At 39.5% G+C, this 12,783-nt stretch overlaps 1 protein-coding gene across 1 annotated transcript; it reads left to right on the top strand.

Moving 5' to 3' along the window:
- The first annotated feature begins 3,724 nt into the window (after positions 1–3,724).
- LOC114159797 (uncharacterized) lies at positions 3,725–12,107 on the top strand. The gene is made up of 6 exons (XM_028041976.1): positions 3,725–3,912; positions 3,999–4,056; positions 4,658–4,736; positions 6,225–6,687; positions 6,806–7,207; positions 7,519–12,107. Exons 4-6 carry the CDS (start codon positions 6,244–6,246, stop codon positions 11,404–11,406), a joined length of 4,734 nt encoding a protein of 1,577 aa, XP_027897777.1. The 5' UTR covers positions 3,725–3,912; positions 3,999–4,056; positions 4,658–4,736; positions 6,225–6,243; the 3' UTR covers positions 11,407–12,107.
- Positions 12,108–12,783: the final 676 nt, after the last annotated feature.

Here is a 12,783-nt window from a genome sequence, read left to right as displayed (position 1 = left end):
TATCTAAAGTACTGATAGTTTTGACTATCAGTACTTTATGATGGTTTTTGTATCTTTTACTGACAAAAAATGTAAAACATCAACCATCTTTCAAGTAAAGACTACAAACCAACAACGTTTTGATTAGTTTGAGCTGCACTTACACGTTTTGGTCAGCAGGTGGCAACATTTGGTTGGCCTTAAACCATTACGTCTTTGGGAAGCTGACTTCAGTTTCATTGATTACTGCCGCAGCCAGACCTATGTAAAGTAGAAATGTACTTAAATCGATGAAGCAGGCTAAAAAAGACCAAAAAAAGCATCTCACAATTCATCTCATCTGAAGAAGGCCAAGAACAGCTGAGAAACAAAGGCACAGTCACAGTCCTCTGGAAAGGATTACAGCCATTTCTAAGGCTTTGAATCTCCAGCAAGCTCCAGTGACGGCCATGATCAACAAATGGAGAAATAAGTTTTATTTTAGATGAGTTTCCACATATTATTCGTCTGGCAATTTTGAGTTTTGACGCTATCTGTTGCGCACTTATATTTTTTGTCCACTTGATGGCAGTGTTTCGTTTTATTGCTGTTGAAGCACCGACGGGATTCGCAAACACTTCCATAATCCAGCTTGGGTTATGGACGTGTATACTGGGAAAGTGGGATAAACCCGATAGAAAAATACCCCTAAATGATCTATAGAAGTATCTGCAGCAAAAAGCAGTGAGTGAAAAGGCATATTTTTGTAACAAAACGCGAACTAGAGGGCAACTGTAACCTTTAACCTGAGTTTAGCTTGCTTTGGTTCAAAAGGGTGCTTCTGTAAAGTGTTTAAGAAATGGGGAAATTATTACAGATCAAATCTTATCAGGTCACAATGTACCACTGTTTAGTTTGTACACACACACCCCCACACATACATACACACACACACCCCCACACACACACAGATGATGACAGATTTCTTCTTCTGTGGGGTGCACACATTCTGCAGGTGCACCTGAGCGGTGCCTGCTTACCCAACACATTATCTATTTCCCTACCATCTGTCCTCTGTGTATGTAGCACAATGCTATCTAAAGATCAGCAGTGAAGGTAGTGCAGTTATCATGGTATAGTGAGTTACTGCACTAAAGAAGCAGGAGCAGCCACTGAAGGAAGAACTCTTTCCTCACTTCACTTCTCTAGATAAGTAAAATATAAATTGCATGAAAAAACTGGGACAGAGCAAAAAAAAAAAACACTGCAGCCTCCGACCTTGAAATGACAGTACTCTGTGTCTAAGTAGTGAGCCCGCGGATTGAACACTAACACAGAACAACGTTGGCTCAGCAAGAGAAGATCTGACTCCCAGAGGAGAAAAATATGTGCATGCACAACATTCTTTGTGCCTGTAGTTAATGCAATAATATCATAAAATAAGTAATCAATAGTGCATTTGTCTTCTGCTGTGGTTACAGTAGCTCTCAGTGTACATACCCATGTTAAAATGTCAGATTTCTTAATGTAAAAATGACACAATGATAATTAGAAATTATTTCTCAGACATTTATCCTGTACTATTAACCAGAAAAGCAATTAATAATAACAAAAAAAGCCCCACTTTGCTAAAGCATCTTTTCACCTTTCTGTCTATTTACAGACTGATAGCACCTATTTACTTTAGGTGTTAAAACAGTACAGGAACAGGAACACACTCACACATAGAGGTTGTACCATACTGTGTGAGCTACTGGCTTGATGTAATTAAAAACTGTCCAATAGTTTATACATTAAACTTTCACCATCTTTTGTGAGTGTAACCACCATTTTGGTGGCCTTTTATGGCATTTAGTAGCAGCCAGACAAGAAGAGAAACTAAAATTAGATAATTGGTTTTTTGTTGTTGTGAAATTTGTACAGAGGACAAAGGTTAAGGAAAGAAAACCAGGATTAGAAACCGACCAAATCCTTCTTTTAGTGGTTTGTAATCACGCAAATGCTCATTTGAGTGTAAGATCATCTGGTGATTCATTGTGACCTTGTATAAATGGAATATAGGGAAAATGATCTGCATCACATGAGCAGCTGCTTCTTCACTTCTCTGTTTTCTGTGTTTTGTTTTTACTCAGCTGTGCACATTTTTGAACACAAAGAATAAAAAACAGGTTAAATACAAACTAAGAGAAAACTATGTCAAGTTCTAACATATTACATTAGTGTTTGCTACAATCCTTCCTTGAAAATGCTTTATGATTTTTACATTTCTGTATTGTAATCTTTTGTGTGCATGAAATAAGACTGATTATCTACCCATTATTTATTTCTGCTGTTTTGTTTCTGTGGAGATCTGCAGTCTGTTCCAACTTAAAGGCAGACAGCTAACCCAAAAAAGGATTAACACACAGAGAAAGACAAACTTGCATTTTTACAACAAAAAAACGTAAACTGTTCGCACACAATTTCAGTATGAAAGAAGAAAGCATTATAATTGTGGTAATCTGGTTTACAGTGGTGGACAAAAGTTCTGAAAAGTAGAAACTTTTCTTTATGACGCCAGTATGCAGATGTCACCGCTTTACTAATTAGAATATGATCAAGATGTGAGATTTGTGCCCCCTGCTTTTTTCCCTCATATGGACATGTCATTAATACATTTTTAAATATCAGCTTTATGCAGATGACAATCAGCTGTTCTGTTATGTTCTCCAAACTAAGAAGGTTGACACTAAGGATGGGGCGCTGTCTCTCCATTGACAGCACACACATTTAAGCAACAGAAAACCTGTTTAAAGGAGAACTTAAATGAAATCTCAAATATTGATACTGCACAAATATCAGTCAGTGAAACACTTCCACTAAACATTTGTCTGACCTAAAACTGTCTTTAGAGCTTTTGTCAATAAATACCGAACTGGGGTAATTTTGAGGGGCTGAGTTACCGTCCTCAGTTCATGAGGCTCAGCTGGCCACTAAAACACAGCAGAATTACAGAAATGCCAAAAACAGCAGAGTGGTATTTCTTGGAAAATATCTTACAGTAAGAATATTTTATGATTTTCCTTCACCTGATGCTAGCTTAAAAACACTTTTCAGTTCTCCTTTAGGGTGAAAGACACTGAGTTTCTTTAAAACTAGACTAAAAATTCTGCCTGCTTAGAGTTGTTGTTGAAACATAATCAATGAGACATTAATCACCAATCTGATGTGTAACGATGGCACTTGACAAAATGTAACGTTTCAATTGTTCTATGACTGTAGTTTTGTGTTTTTACGACGTAAAGCACTTTGAAAGGCCTTGTTGCTGAAATGTGCTATACAAATAAAATGTGATTGATTGATTGATTCACTAATTGATTGAAAAAGACATTTAAAATATATACAGGTAGTTGTTTGGTACTGCTGTGCCCACTTTCAAATAACACCCTGGGCAACTGCCCTAGTGGTGATCTCTTAAGCCTATTAAAATGTTTTATTGGTCTGTCCAGCCAGATATTGTGCTGAAACAAAGAAATTCATAAGAAATGCTGGGTGTTCAACCTCTTTCCTGTCATGAAGACACCGGTGTCCTCACAGTACTAAAGTCTGACATGTCAGCGTTTTGGGGAGGGTCACGTAAGGGGTCAATCTTATCAGAAGGGAAGTATATGCCCTAAAAGGTTTCGGTATGAGGAAATTAGCCTGACATTTACTGTTAATCAGTAAGAGAGATCCCTTTTTTCCCCCCTGGAAAACAAAAGCAAAAGAATATAATCAGTTTTTTTCATCCAAGCCTGCAAAAGATTTGTTTTGGGGAGCCTTTCATGGAGGCATCACAGAGTATAAATACACTGAGTTGTTGATCTCATCTGCTTTTGTTAAGACGTCTCAGTCCCACGATAGTCATTCATGTAAAATAAATTACTGAATTTCGCCACTTTTTATGTCACATGACATTACCCTAACTACACCAAGGTGAGTAAGCTGATCAGCTAAAATCTCAAAGAGGAGCTATGAGTATTTATTGAAGCCTGACATTTATTCAACCGATTTATGCTCAGGACCTGGAGCGCGTCTTGAGATCTAAACAGCGAGGGGCAAATCATCTGAAAGACACAAGTAAGTTCTGTCACATTATTTTACACACATCATCACATATGTGTAAAATATGGAAATTATACTATTCAAAGTGAAACAAATGATTTGGCTTAATGCATAAAATATCAGATTTTAGAAAAAAAATTATTTTAGGTAATAATTGGATTAAAGGAAGGAAGAAACTTTATAGACTTTGATACAGACCATGTCTTTTTATCCTTTGCTGTAAATTACTAGTGTATGGGGAATTAAGAGTAAAATTCTCAGAGTAAAATCTGAATAAATTCTTATTAATTTGACCATTTCTCTTTTTATCTCTAGATTTTTCTAGATTCCTTCTTCAGCTCAACCCTCAGTTTTTCTAAAGGATTTCGATCTGAGATGATCGAGGGAGATTCATTTTATTTTATTTTATTTCTTCTGAGCTACTCTTACGTCTTATTTTGTTTTGTATCATATTTAACTTCAGTTGTAATTTTTGGTAAATAAAAGAAAAAACAAAGAAAGCAAAACATGAAAGTTTATTCAGAAAGATGGGCTATGAGAGGTGGAGAGAAGGTTTCTTAATTGGAGTCACAGCTTCTTCATTATGGTAAAAAAAAAAAATCCCTTGTTTTTGCAGTCCATTCTGAGTTTTCCTCCCACTGAGTGGTCTCCCACTGGAGCAGCTGGCCAAGTCTTGGACAAAGTCCTTTAGAGAGGTAAGATCATTTTTATTCTGCAATCACAATAACAAGAGAAAAAGATTTTTAAAAATAAATTAACAGGAAATTTATAACCTTACCTGTACATCCCAGTTTATAACGACTATGCCTTTTTTATGCATTCTGATACATTTTTCTTACCTGGACATATTTCTGTCTTATTAATTTTTTTTTTGCGATAGCAAATTCTGACATCCAGTTGAAGTTTCATGTCAACATATTTTATTTTTTGCGAAGTTGAGGGGTTGCTTTTCTAATATACTTAAACAAGTCAGAGAAACCTTATTTGTTAAAGACTTGTTTGGATCAAAGTTGGGATATTATAGCACACACACACAGAAAGTGATTGTTTTATTGGTGAGTAACATTCCTTGTAAATGTTCTGTTGGTTTATTTCACCTTTGCAGTACATTTCCTTCTTATGGTAGCGTGCATCACAAACCCAGCTTTCTTTGAAAGCCTGACTCCTGCTGAAGTTGGTCAGACCGCAGATAGCTGGCACTGTGTGGATGATTTGAACAAATCAAGATAAATCTAATTTCCATCGCGTTTCCTTGACAACCAGAAAGTTGTAGTTTTAGGAAAGGAGTAACTGCTTTCACGTGTGAGCAGACGGGCCTTGTTACCGGACATTACGGAGGGAGCTGTTCTCTTCAGCAGTGGTGGGGTGCATTCCATTCATGTCCACCAATTTCACTCACAAAGAGAGCTGTGTTGTGTTTTTTTAAGCATTAACAACCTAACCAACTTATTGGTCCACTAATGTGAGAACGGTTGGACGTCATGTGAAGGAAACGTATGTCATACTGTGTGTAATATATGTTTATTGTGAGCGTGCGTGCGTGTGTGTGTGTGTGTGTGTGTGTATGCGTGAGAGCTGTCACATACTTCAGAAATAGGAACAGCTTGTAAATGAAAGCTACCTCTGGGAAACAAGAGAAGAATTTAATTTCATTCTCCCAACCTAAAGTTGTAAAACTCTATGTTTACCTCTTAAAGAAGAATTTATGACGTTGATATCTAATAATTAGACTTAGCTTATCTCTGCAGCACTAAAAACAGGCCTAGCAAAGGTTGGTGGAAGCATTTTTCAATAGGAATGACTAAAATGTGCCATTTAGGTGTGATTTAATTTTAGAAAATTAAATATGCTTTGTGAAACATTTATGCAAATCTATTTACCACAAAATGACATTCCTATTTTTGTTATTTCCACTTAATAATTATGTACTTCTTTGTTTGACCTATAACATCCCATTAAAATACAATGAATAAAATACAACAGCATCAAGTTGTTGATGCTATATACAGGTACAACTTGTACCTGTACAATCTGAAAACATGTAAGTTGCATAAATAATTTTGCAATGGAATCGTTTCCCTAAAATGATCAGCAGCATTTGGAGTTAACTGTGTTGGATTGGTTATTGAAAACAATGATGTTTTATCCACTGAGGGTGTCACTTTTGTTCTTTCTTTGACAAGCCCCCTCAGTTCTAACAGGATGACGCTTCTCAACTACCCAGTTCCAGAGTTGGACGCTACACTGCGAGAAGTGAGCCGTGTTCTGCAGCTCACGCTAAGCCCAGATCTTTACCTTGAGTTCAAAAGCACCCTGGAACAGCAGAGGAATGCCCTGGAAGAGGCCCAGAGGAAATTAGAGGCCACTGCAACAGGCCAGGAGAACTGGGTGACAGAGCAGTTCAAGAGGGGTTTGCTTTCTTGTGCTGACCCCCTGCCTACTTCAACGGCCCTCCCTGTTGTTCTTCTTCCATCTAAAGTTAAGGGATGCTCTCAGCTTGGGAGGGCAGCTGCTCTGCTCTGGGCAGCAGCAAAGCTGTACAGTGAACCCGTTTTACTGGAGGGCGATGTTCCTATGGAACACACTCAGCAGTCTGAAGTGTTCGCCGCCAGCCGTATTCCTGGCAAGAGCCGAGATGAAATTAAGGTGAGATTAATGCAGTAAATGTCAAAACATTTTACCTTTCTGAAAAAACATTTTGTGCAATGATGACGCTGAATTTGCTTCCTGCTCACTTACTATACTGTGAAACTCTGTTCATCAGGTCTATCCAGATAGCCTCCATGCCATCATCACCTGTGCCGGTGGAGCATTCCCCGTTGACATACTCTGGCGTCCCAGCACCGGTGGACCAGTTTCTGCACGGTCCTTTACAGACATCTACAAGCAACTGGCCCAGGTGATGGATCTGCCCAAAGCTGGGGAACAAAAAGATCCCTCTCTCATCTGCAGCCTCTCAACTCTGGAGCGCAAGTCCTGGGCTTCCCTCAGAGAAGAGATTCTCAAGCAAGGAGGTGATGTGCAAAAATCACTCGAGCTCATGGAGAGCGCCGTCCTTACACTCTGTCTGGAAGATAGTGACGCCCCCTCTGAAATGGCTGACGTCCTCAATGCAGTGAGGCTGGGAGGAGGAGGAGACACTCCATGTCTGAGACATTATGACAAGGTATATCTAAACTGGTTTTTAATGATCCGACAGAAAAATACGTGTGAATAGTGAATAGGAAGAATAATTAAGGACTTCTGTAGTTTCACTGTGCATAAAACAAATTACGCAAATCTGCAGAGAATTTCTAAAATCAAATAAAGAACACAAATTAGCTTAATTTATTTTAAATTTAAACAGTATTGAGTTACAACAAACAGGATTTTGTACTTTTATGTTTAAAAGTTTTAAAATTTTAAGAGATGGCTGAAATTTCAGGAAGAAACCAATACAATTTTTCAGGCTTTGTTTTTTTTTTTTTTTTTTTGCAGGTCCTGAACCTTGTTGTGTTCAAAGACAGCACGGCTGGGATGGTGTTCGAACACAGCGCTGTGGATGGAATGGTAGCTTCTCTTGTGACTGAACGTGTATACCATCTGTCTGAGACTGTTGATTTAAACCTTGTCAATAATGACTTAGAAGACATGACCAAGCCTGAGACAACAGACACTGTTCATTCTGCATGTCCAAAAGCCCTAGTGTTCCCCTTTGAAGGGAACCTCCAACAGAACCCTGTATTGACAACAGACAATCTAGTTCTCACTTTTGATCTACCCTCATATCCTGATGTGTTTTCTACTTTTAGAGGGCAGAGGGGCTTGTATGATGCTTGGGTCAATTTTTCTTTGCAGCTCTCCCTTTGGCAGACTCTTGGGGAGTCTGCTGCCAAACATATGCTTGTCACACCTACACATATGCGGCACTACAAACATGGTCGTTGTGATCCCACGTACTCTCTCACAATGCACTCCCGGAAGTTAGTTAATACCTTGGGATCTTGCATCCGTCCTGATAACACCATCCACTACACTAAAGACTTACTGCAGCTGTTCCATTTTGCTTTTTTAGAGCACAAGAGCCTTATCCGAAGCACCAAAACTGGCCAAGGTGTTGGTCCACACCTGGCTGCTCTGCGCCGGTCTTTACCATCTGACAATCCATTAAGGAAATTCCTGGATCCCTTTGGTTGTCCATCTGTATACCTTACAGGTTCTGACATGATGGAAGGTGTAGAGTGTGGAGTAGGGAATGCTTATGCACAAGACCAACTTGCTGTAACCTACCTTGGAAAGAAAGATAAGGTGCGACTTGTGCTGAATGGAAAGGGGACATTTGCTGTTGCTCTGAAGAAGCTTCAAGAAAACTTCAAGATGAGCTTGAAGTTGTTGATGCTTTTAGCTGTTAGGTATGCCATCACAAGCCAAATGGGGGCACTAGATTGCCTGTTCAAACAACAAAAAACAGAGCAGATGCTTCAATGCCAAGAGAATGTAGAAAAGGGCAAAGGTGCTATTGACCCTGTATCTGGCATGAGCTCTGACTACATTCTTGTGATTCATGGTGGTGCTGGAGAGGAGAGTATGCTGAACAGCAAAGTGACAGAGATGATTGAGTTTGCACTGCAAACAGCTTTAACCCTTGGGGCCCAAATTCTTGAACAAGGTGGCAGTAGTCTGGATGCTGTTCAGAGGTCTGTGGAAGCTTTGGAAGACTGCTTTTTGTTTAACGCAGGTAGAGGTTCAGTTTTCAACAAAGATGGCAAAAATGAACTGGAAGCCACCATTGTAGATGGAAGTCAAATGAGATCAGGATCTGTTGCTTGTGTGAAGAGTGTAAAAAACCCTATCAAAGCAGCCAGATGTGTAATGGAGAAGAGCTCACATGCACTGATTGTTGGGGAAGGAGCTGAAGAGTTTCTGCAAGGGCTGAAGGACAAAGAGAAGCCAGTTGGGCCAGAGTATTTTTACACTGATATACGTCACAAAGAGTTACTCTCAAAAATCAGTGGTGGAAATGCCTCAAAAAACAACCACCCTCAGACAGTTGGAGCTGTGGCCTTTGATCGTTGGAACACATTGGCAGCTGCTACCTCAACAGGTGGGTTGGTGGGGAAATTAAAAGGACGAGTAGGGGATACTGCAGTAGTAGGAGCAGGGATATATGCAGATGACAAGGTAGCAATTACTTGTTCTGGAGACGGCGATGTCTTTTTAAGGAGCAGTGTGGCAGAGAAAATAGCCAGTCTATACCACAACAAAGGCTATAGCCTTAGACAGGCCTGCAAAGAAGTGATAGGCCAAAATCTGAAAGATGTGTGTGCTGGTATCATTGCTGTGGACAAAAAGGGTGATGCTGTCATTGAAACAAATGCTGGTGTGATGTTTGTGGCCTCAACTAGTGGTGGCATTTCCAGGGTAGAAGTTCTCAAGCCGATGAAGAACTACATCAATGTGATCTGGGAAACAAAAGAGCTGGTTGCTTACCTGAACCCAAACCCTTGGACTCCTGGGTCAACCATTCTGGCTAGAAAAACTCTGAGTGGGGCTAACAGTATCTTTCAGTTGCCCACACCTGACTTTGTAACTATGTTACAAGGTGCAAAAACAGTATCAAACTTGCTATGTGAGCGACTGGGAGTACAACGTTGTGCCTTGATTTTTAATCCAATACCTGATAAACCAGCACAAATTAGATTACTGCCACTTTATGGATTAGAACCAAAGTGGCAACCTCATCTTGCCAAAGAAGAGGAGTTCCACAGTTATGATACAGGCTTCTGTAACTCAAAAAGTGGCCCACGCTGGAATGATGAGGCACTGACTCAAGTTCAAGCCAAAATCAGAAATGCGCTGCCTACACCTAATGCACCATTTTGTTTTGATTACTTTGGTGACCCTTCCAGTGATAACCTGTTTAGCCGCATTGTACGGGGAGAACAGCAACAATGGAGAGTGTGGGAAGACAGTGAGCATGTTGCTTTCCTTACACCATACCCAAATAGACCCGGTCTAACTGTTGTGGTACCACGCAAGCCTCTGTCCAGTGACATTTTCAGTCTAGACAATCCAGACTACAAAACTCTCCTCTTGGCCACATATAAAGTTGCTCAACTGCTGCAGGAAGGAATGAAGGCTTCAAGCGTTGCAATGATCTTTGAGGGGTTTGAGATCGACCATGCTCATGTCAAGCTGGTGCCTCTGCTACCTTCACCAAATAGGACAAAAGCTGCCGAGCTACAACCAGAATTCTTCCAAACCTATCCTGGATTTGTGTCATCCTTGGATGGCCCACCAGCTGGTGCTGAATCTCTCAAAAACACACACTTGAAAATCACCCAGTGCAGACCTCCTAATTCATGGAAAGATCCTCAACTTCACTCCACTCTGGCCATGAAAAGCCAGTGGTATCGCAACTTGTTCCAAATTCAAAACACTTTGTTCCACAGCACAGTGGAATATTTCCACAATTCCTGTCAGTACTCTTATGCTCTGACCCCTCTCACCACAGACACCATATCTTCACCAATGGGCCTGGGATCCGACTCAGAGCCAGTGTCTGTAAGTCTGCTTGGTCAAGATGTGTACCTGGCTGACTCAATGCAGTTTGTTCTTGAATACTTCCTTCGCTTTCAGGAGAACCTACCCGGAACCTACTACATATCTCCAAGCTTTAGAGGGGAAGATCCAGACACCACACACTTGAATCAGTTCTACCATGTAGAGTGTGAATTGGTAGGGGACATGGACAATGCCATTTCCATTGCAGAGGGATACTTGGTTCACCTCACCAAGTCTATGTTAAAAAATCACTCTGACATAATCCAGAACTCTGCTGGAACCTTAGCACACGTGACAGAAATCCTGAGCAAAATGGAAGGAAAAACTGCTCTTCCGAGAATCCCCCTGGCTCAAGCCATTTCCATGATGCCCTCTGCAGACTGCTTAGAGTGGGTGCAAGATGGCCAACCCCTCTTTGGTAGGAAGCTAACTCGCAAAGGAGAGCACGTTTTAATAGAGAAATTTGGTGGTGCTGTATGGCTAACTGAGATGGACCACCTGGGCGTTCCCTTCTACCAGGCATACATGGAGGGCACAGGACGGTCCAAAGCCAAAGCAGCAGACCTTTTGCTGGGGCTTGGTGAGACTGTTGGTCTTGGTGAACGCCACCCCACCCCTGAGGTGGTACGAGAAGCTCTCAGGCACCATGCAGTACCAGAAGAGTCTTACAAATGGTACATTAGCATGCGCAAAGTGAAACCTCTCCTCACCAGTGGATGGGGCATGGGGACAGAGCGCTATTTGTGTTGGCTGCTTCAGCACGATGACGTTAGAGATCTGCATATTATACCAAGGATGAAAGGAATAAAGTACATGCCCTGATCATACAATTACTGCAGACAATCAGGCCAACAGATGTAATATATTTGTGGTAACTGGTCCAAACTACAGTACACAGTGTAGATTCAAGGGCTCGCAAATACATCAGGGATGCATTATTAGTAACTTCGATCCAAATTTCTATTCTTCAGCTTCTAAACATGTTCTGTAGCCTTTTATCCTGATTATTGAAGCTTGCAAATATTTTTAGAACTCAATAATACACTGGATCCAACTTTTATAACGTAGTGAAGTTACACCAGATTGAGTTGTTTTTCTTATCATTAAAGTGTCAATTAAATAAAACACAAATTTACTTATAATCTGCTTTCATCGCATTATGTTAGGACAGATAATACAAAACAAAGTAACAGTTTTCAAAATCAAGGATATGAAAATGTTTTGTTTTATTGATGGCTGTGTTCAAAAATCATTATTGTTGTCTGTCATGTAAACCGGTTTCATACTCATGTTTTTGTCTTTTCTGCAGCTTGCCTTTTTATGCAAATGATTGTTATTTGAATTATGTATCATTGTAGCAAATATATATTTGTCAGCAATCTGAATAACTTGGAGATATGTTTTGGCATTTTCTCAAAAAAAAAGAAAGTACATTTTGTTTTGAAATCTTTTTCTACTAGCTTTCGCCAGTGTAAATTTTTATTGTTTCATGGTGGAATAAAATTCTTGCCTTTGCAACAGTTTTCTGCATATCTGTATTGACTTGCAAAACTGACTGAAATTACACAGGTTAACAGCACAATTATGACCATTTTGTTGTTTTATTCTACTGAAATGTTACTTATGTCTGAGTAAGACGCTGAATACAGAGCACAACTGGAAGAAAGAATTAAAGAGATGGCAAAACACTTGAGAATTGAACACTGACACATAGTCCTAAAAAGTTGTTGTTTTTTCTTTTTTAACTAGGAATGCTGAAAGCAACACATCCTACTGTTCAGATTTTTTTGTAAAATAAATAAATAAATAAAAATAATCATGTATTCTTATGCTCCCATGCCACAATTAGAATAGAATAGAATAGAATAGAATAGAATTACTTTATTCATCCCAGCAGGGAAATTATTTCTGTGTGATATTTTGCTTTGGTCTATTATATAAAATTCCAATAAAAATAATTGTGGTTGTAATACAACAAAACGTAAGAAGTATAGTATAGTATAGTATAGTATAGTATAGTATAGTATAGTATAGTACAGTACAGTACAGTATAGTATAATAAAGGGGTTTTTTACGTTATTGAAAAAGGGTAATTTACTAAATTGAAAAGGCATATTAAAAACCAGTCATGACCAACTGTAAGCAGGGGACATTTAAGAATAATCAAGAAGATTTGATCAATAAACGGTACAAAAAGTG

This window comes from Xiphophorus couchianus, chromosome 16 (assembly GCF_001444195.1).
Source record: "Xiphophorus couchianus chromosome 16, X_couchianus-1.0, whole genome shotgun sequence".
NCBI classification, from domain to species: Eukaryota; Metazoa; Chordata; class Actinopteri; order Cyprinodontiformes; family Poeciliidae; genus Xiphophorus; species Xiphophorus couchianus.
The sequence above is the reverse complement of the archived record's forward strand: the minus strand, read 5'-3'. Positions and strand labels throughout refer to the sequence as shown.

What these genes read in the sequence shown, in the direction of transcription:
- LOC114159797 (XM_028041976.1), top strand. Translation starts at nt 6,244, where the DNA reads ATGACGCTTCTCAACTACCCAGTTCCAGAGTTGGACGCTACACTGCGA. An exon ending in AGAGCCGAGATGAAATTAAG is followed by an intron (nt 6,688 to 6,805) that starts GTGAGATTAATG and finishes TCTGTTCATCAG; the next exon opens with GTCTATCCAGATAGCCTCCA. An exon ending in GTCTGAGACATTATGACAAG is followed by an intron (nt 7,208 to 7,518) that starts GTATATCTAAAC and finishes TTTTTTTTGCAG; the next exon opens with GTCCTGAACCTTGTTGTGTT.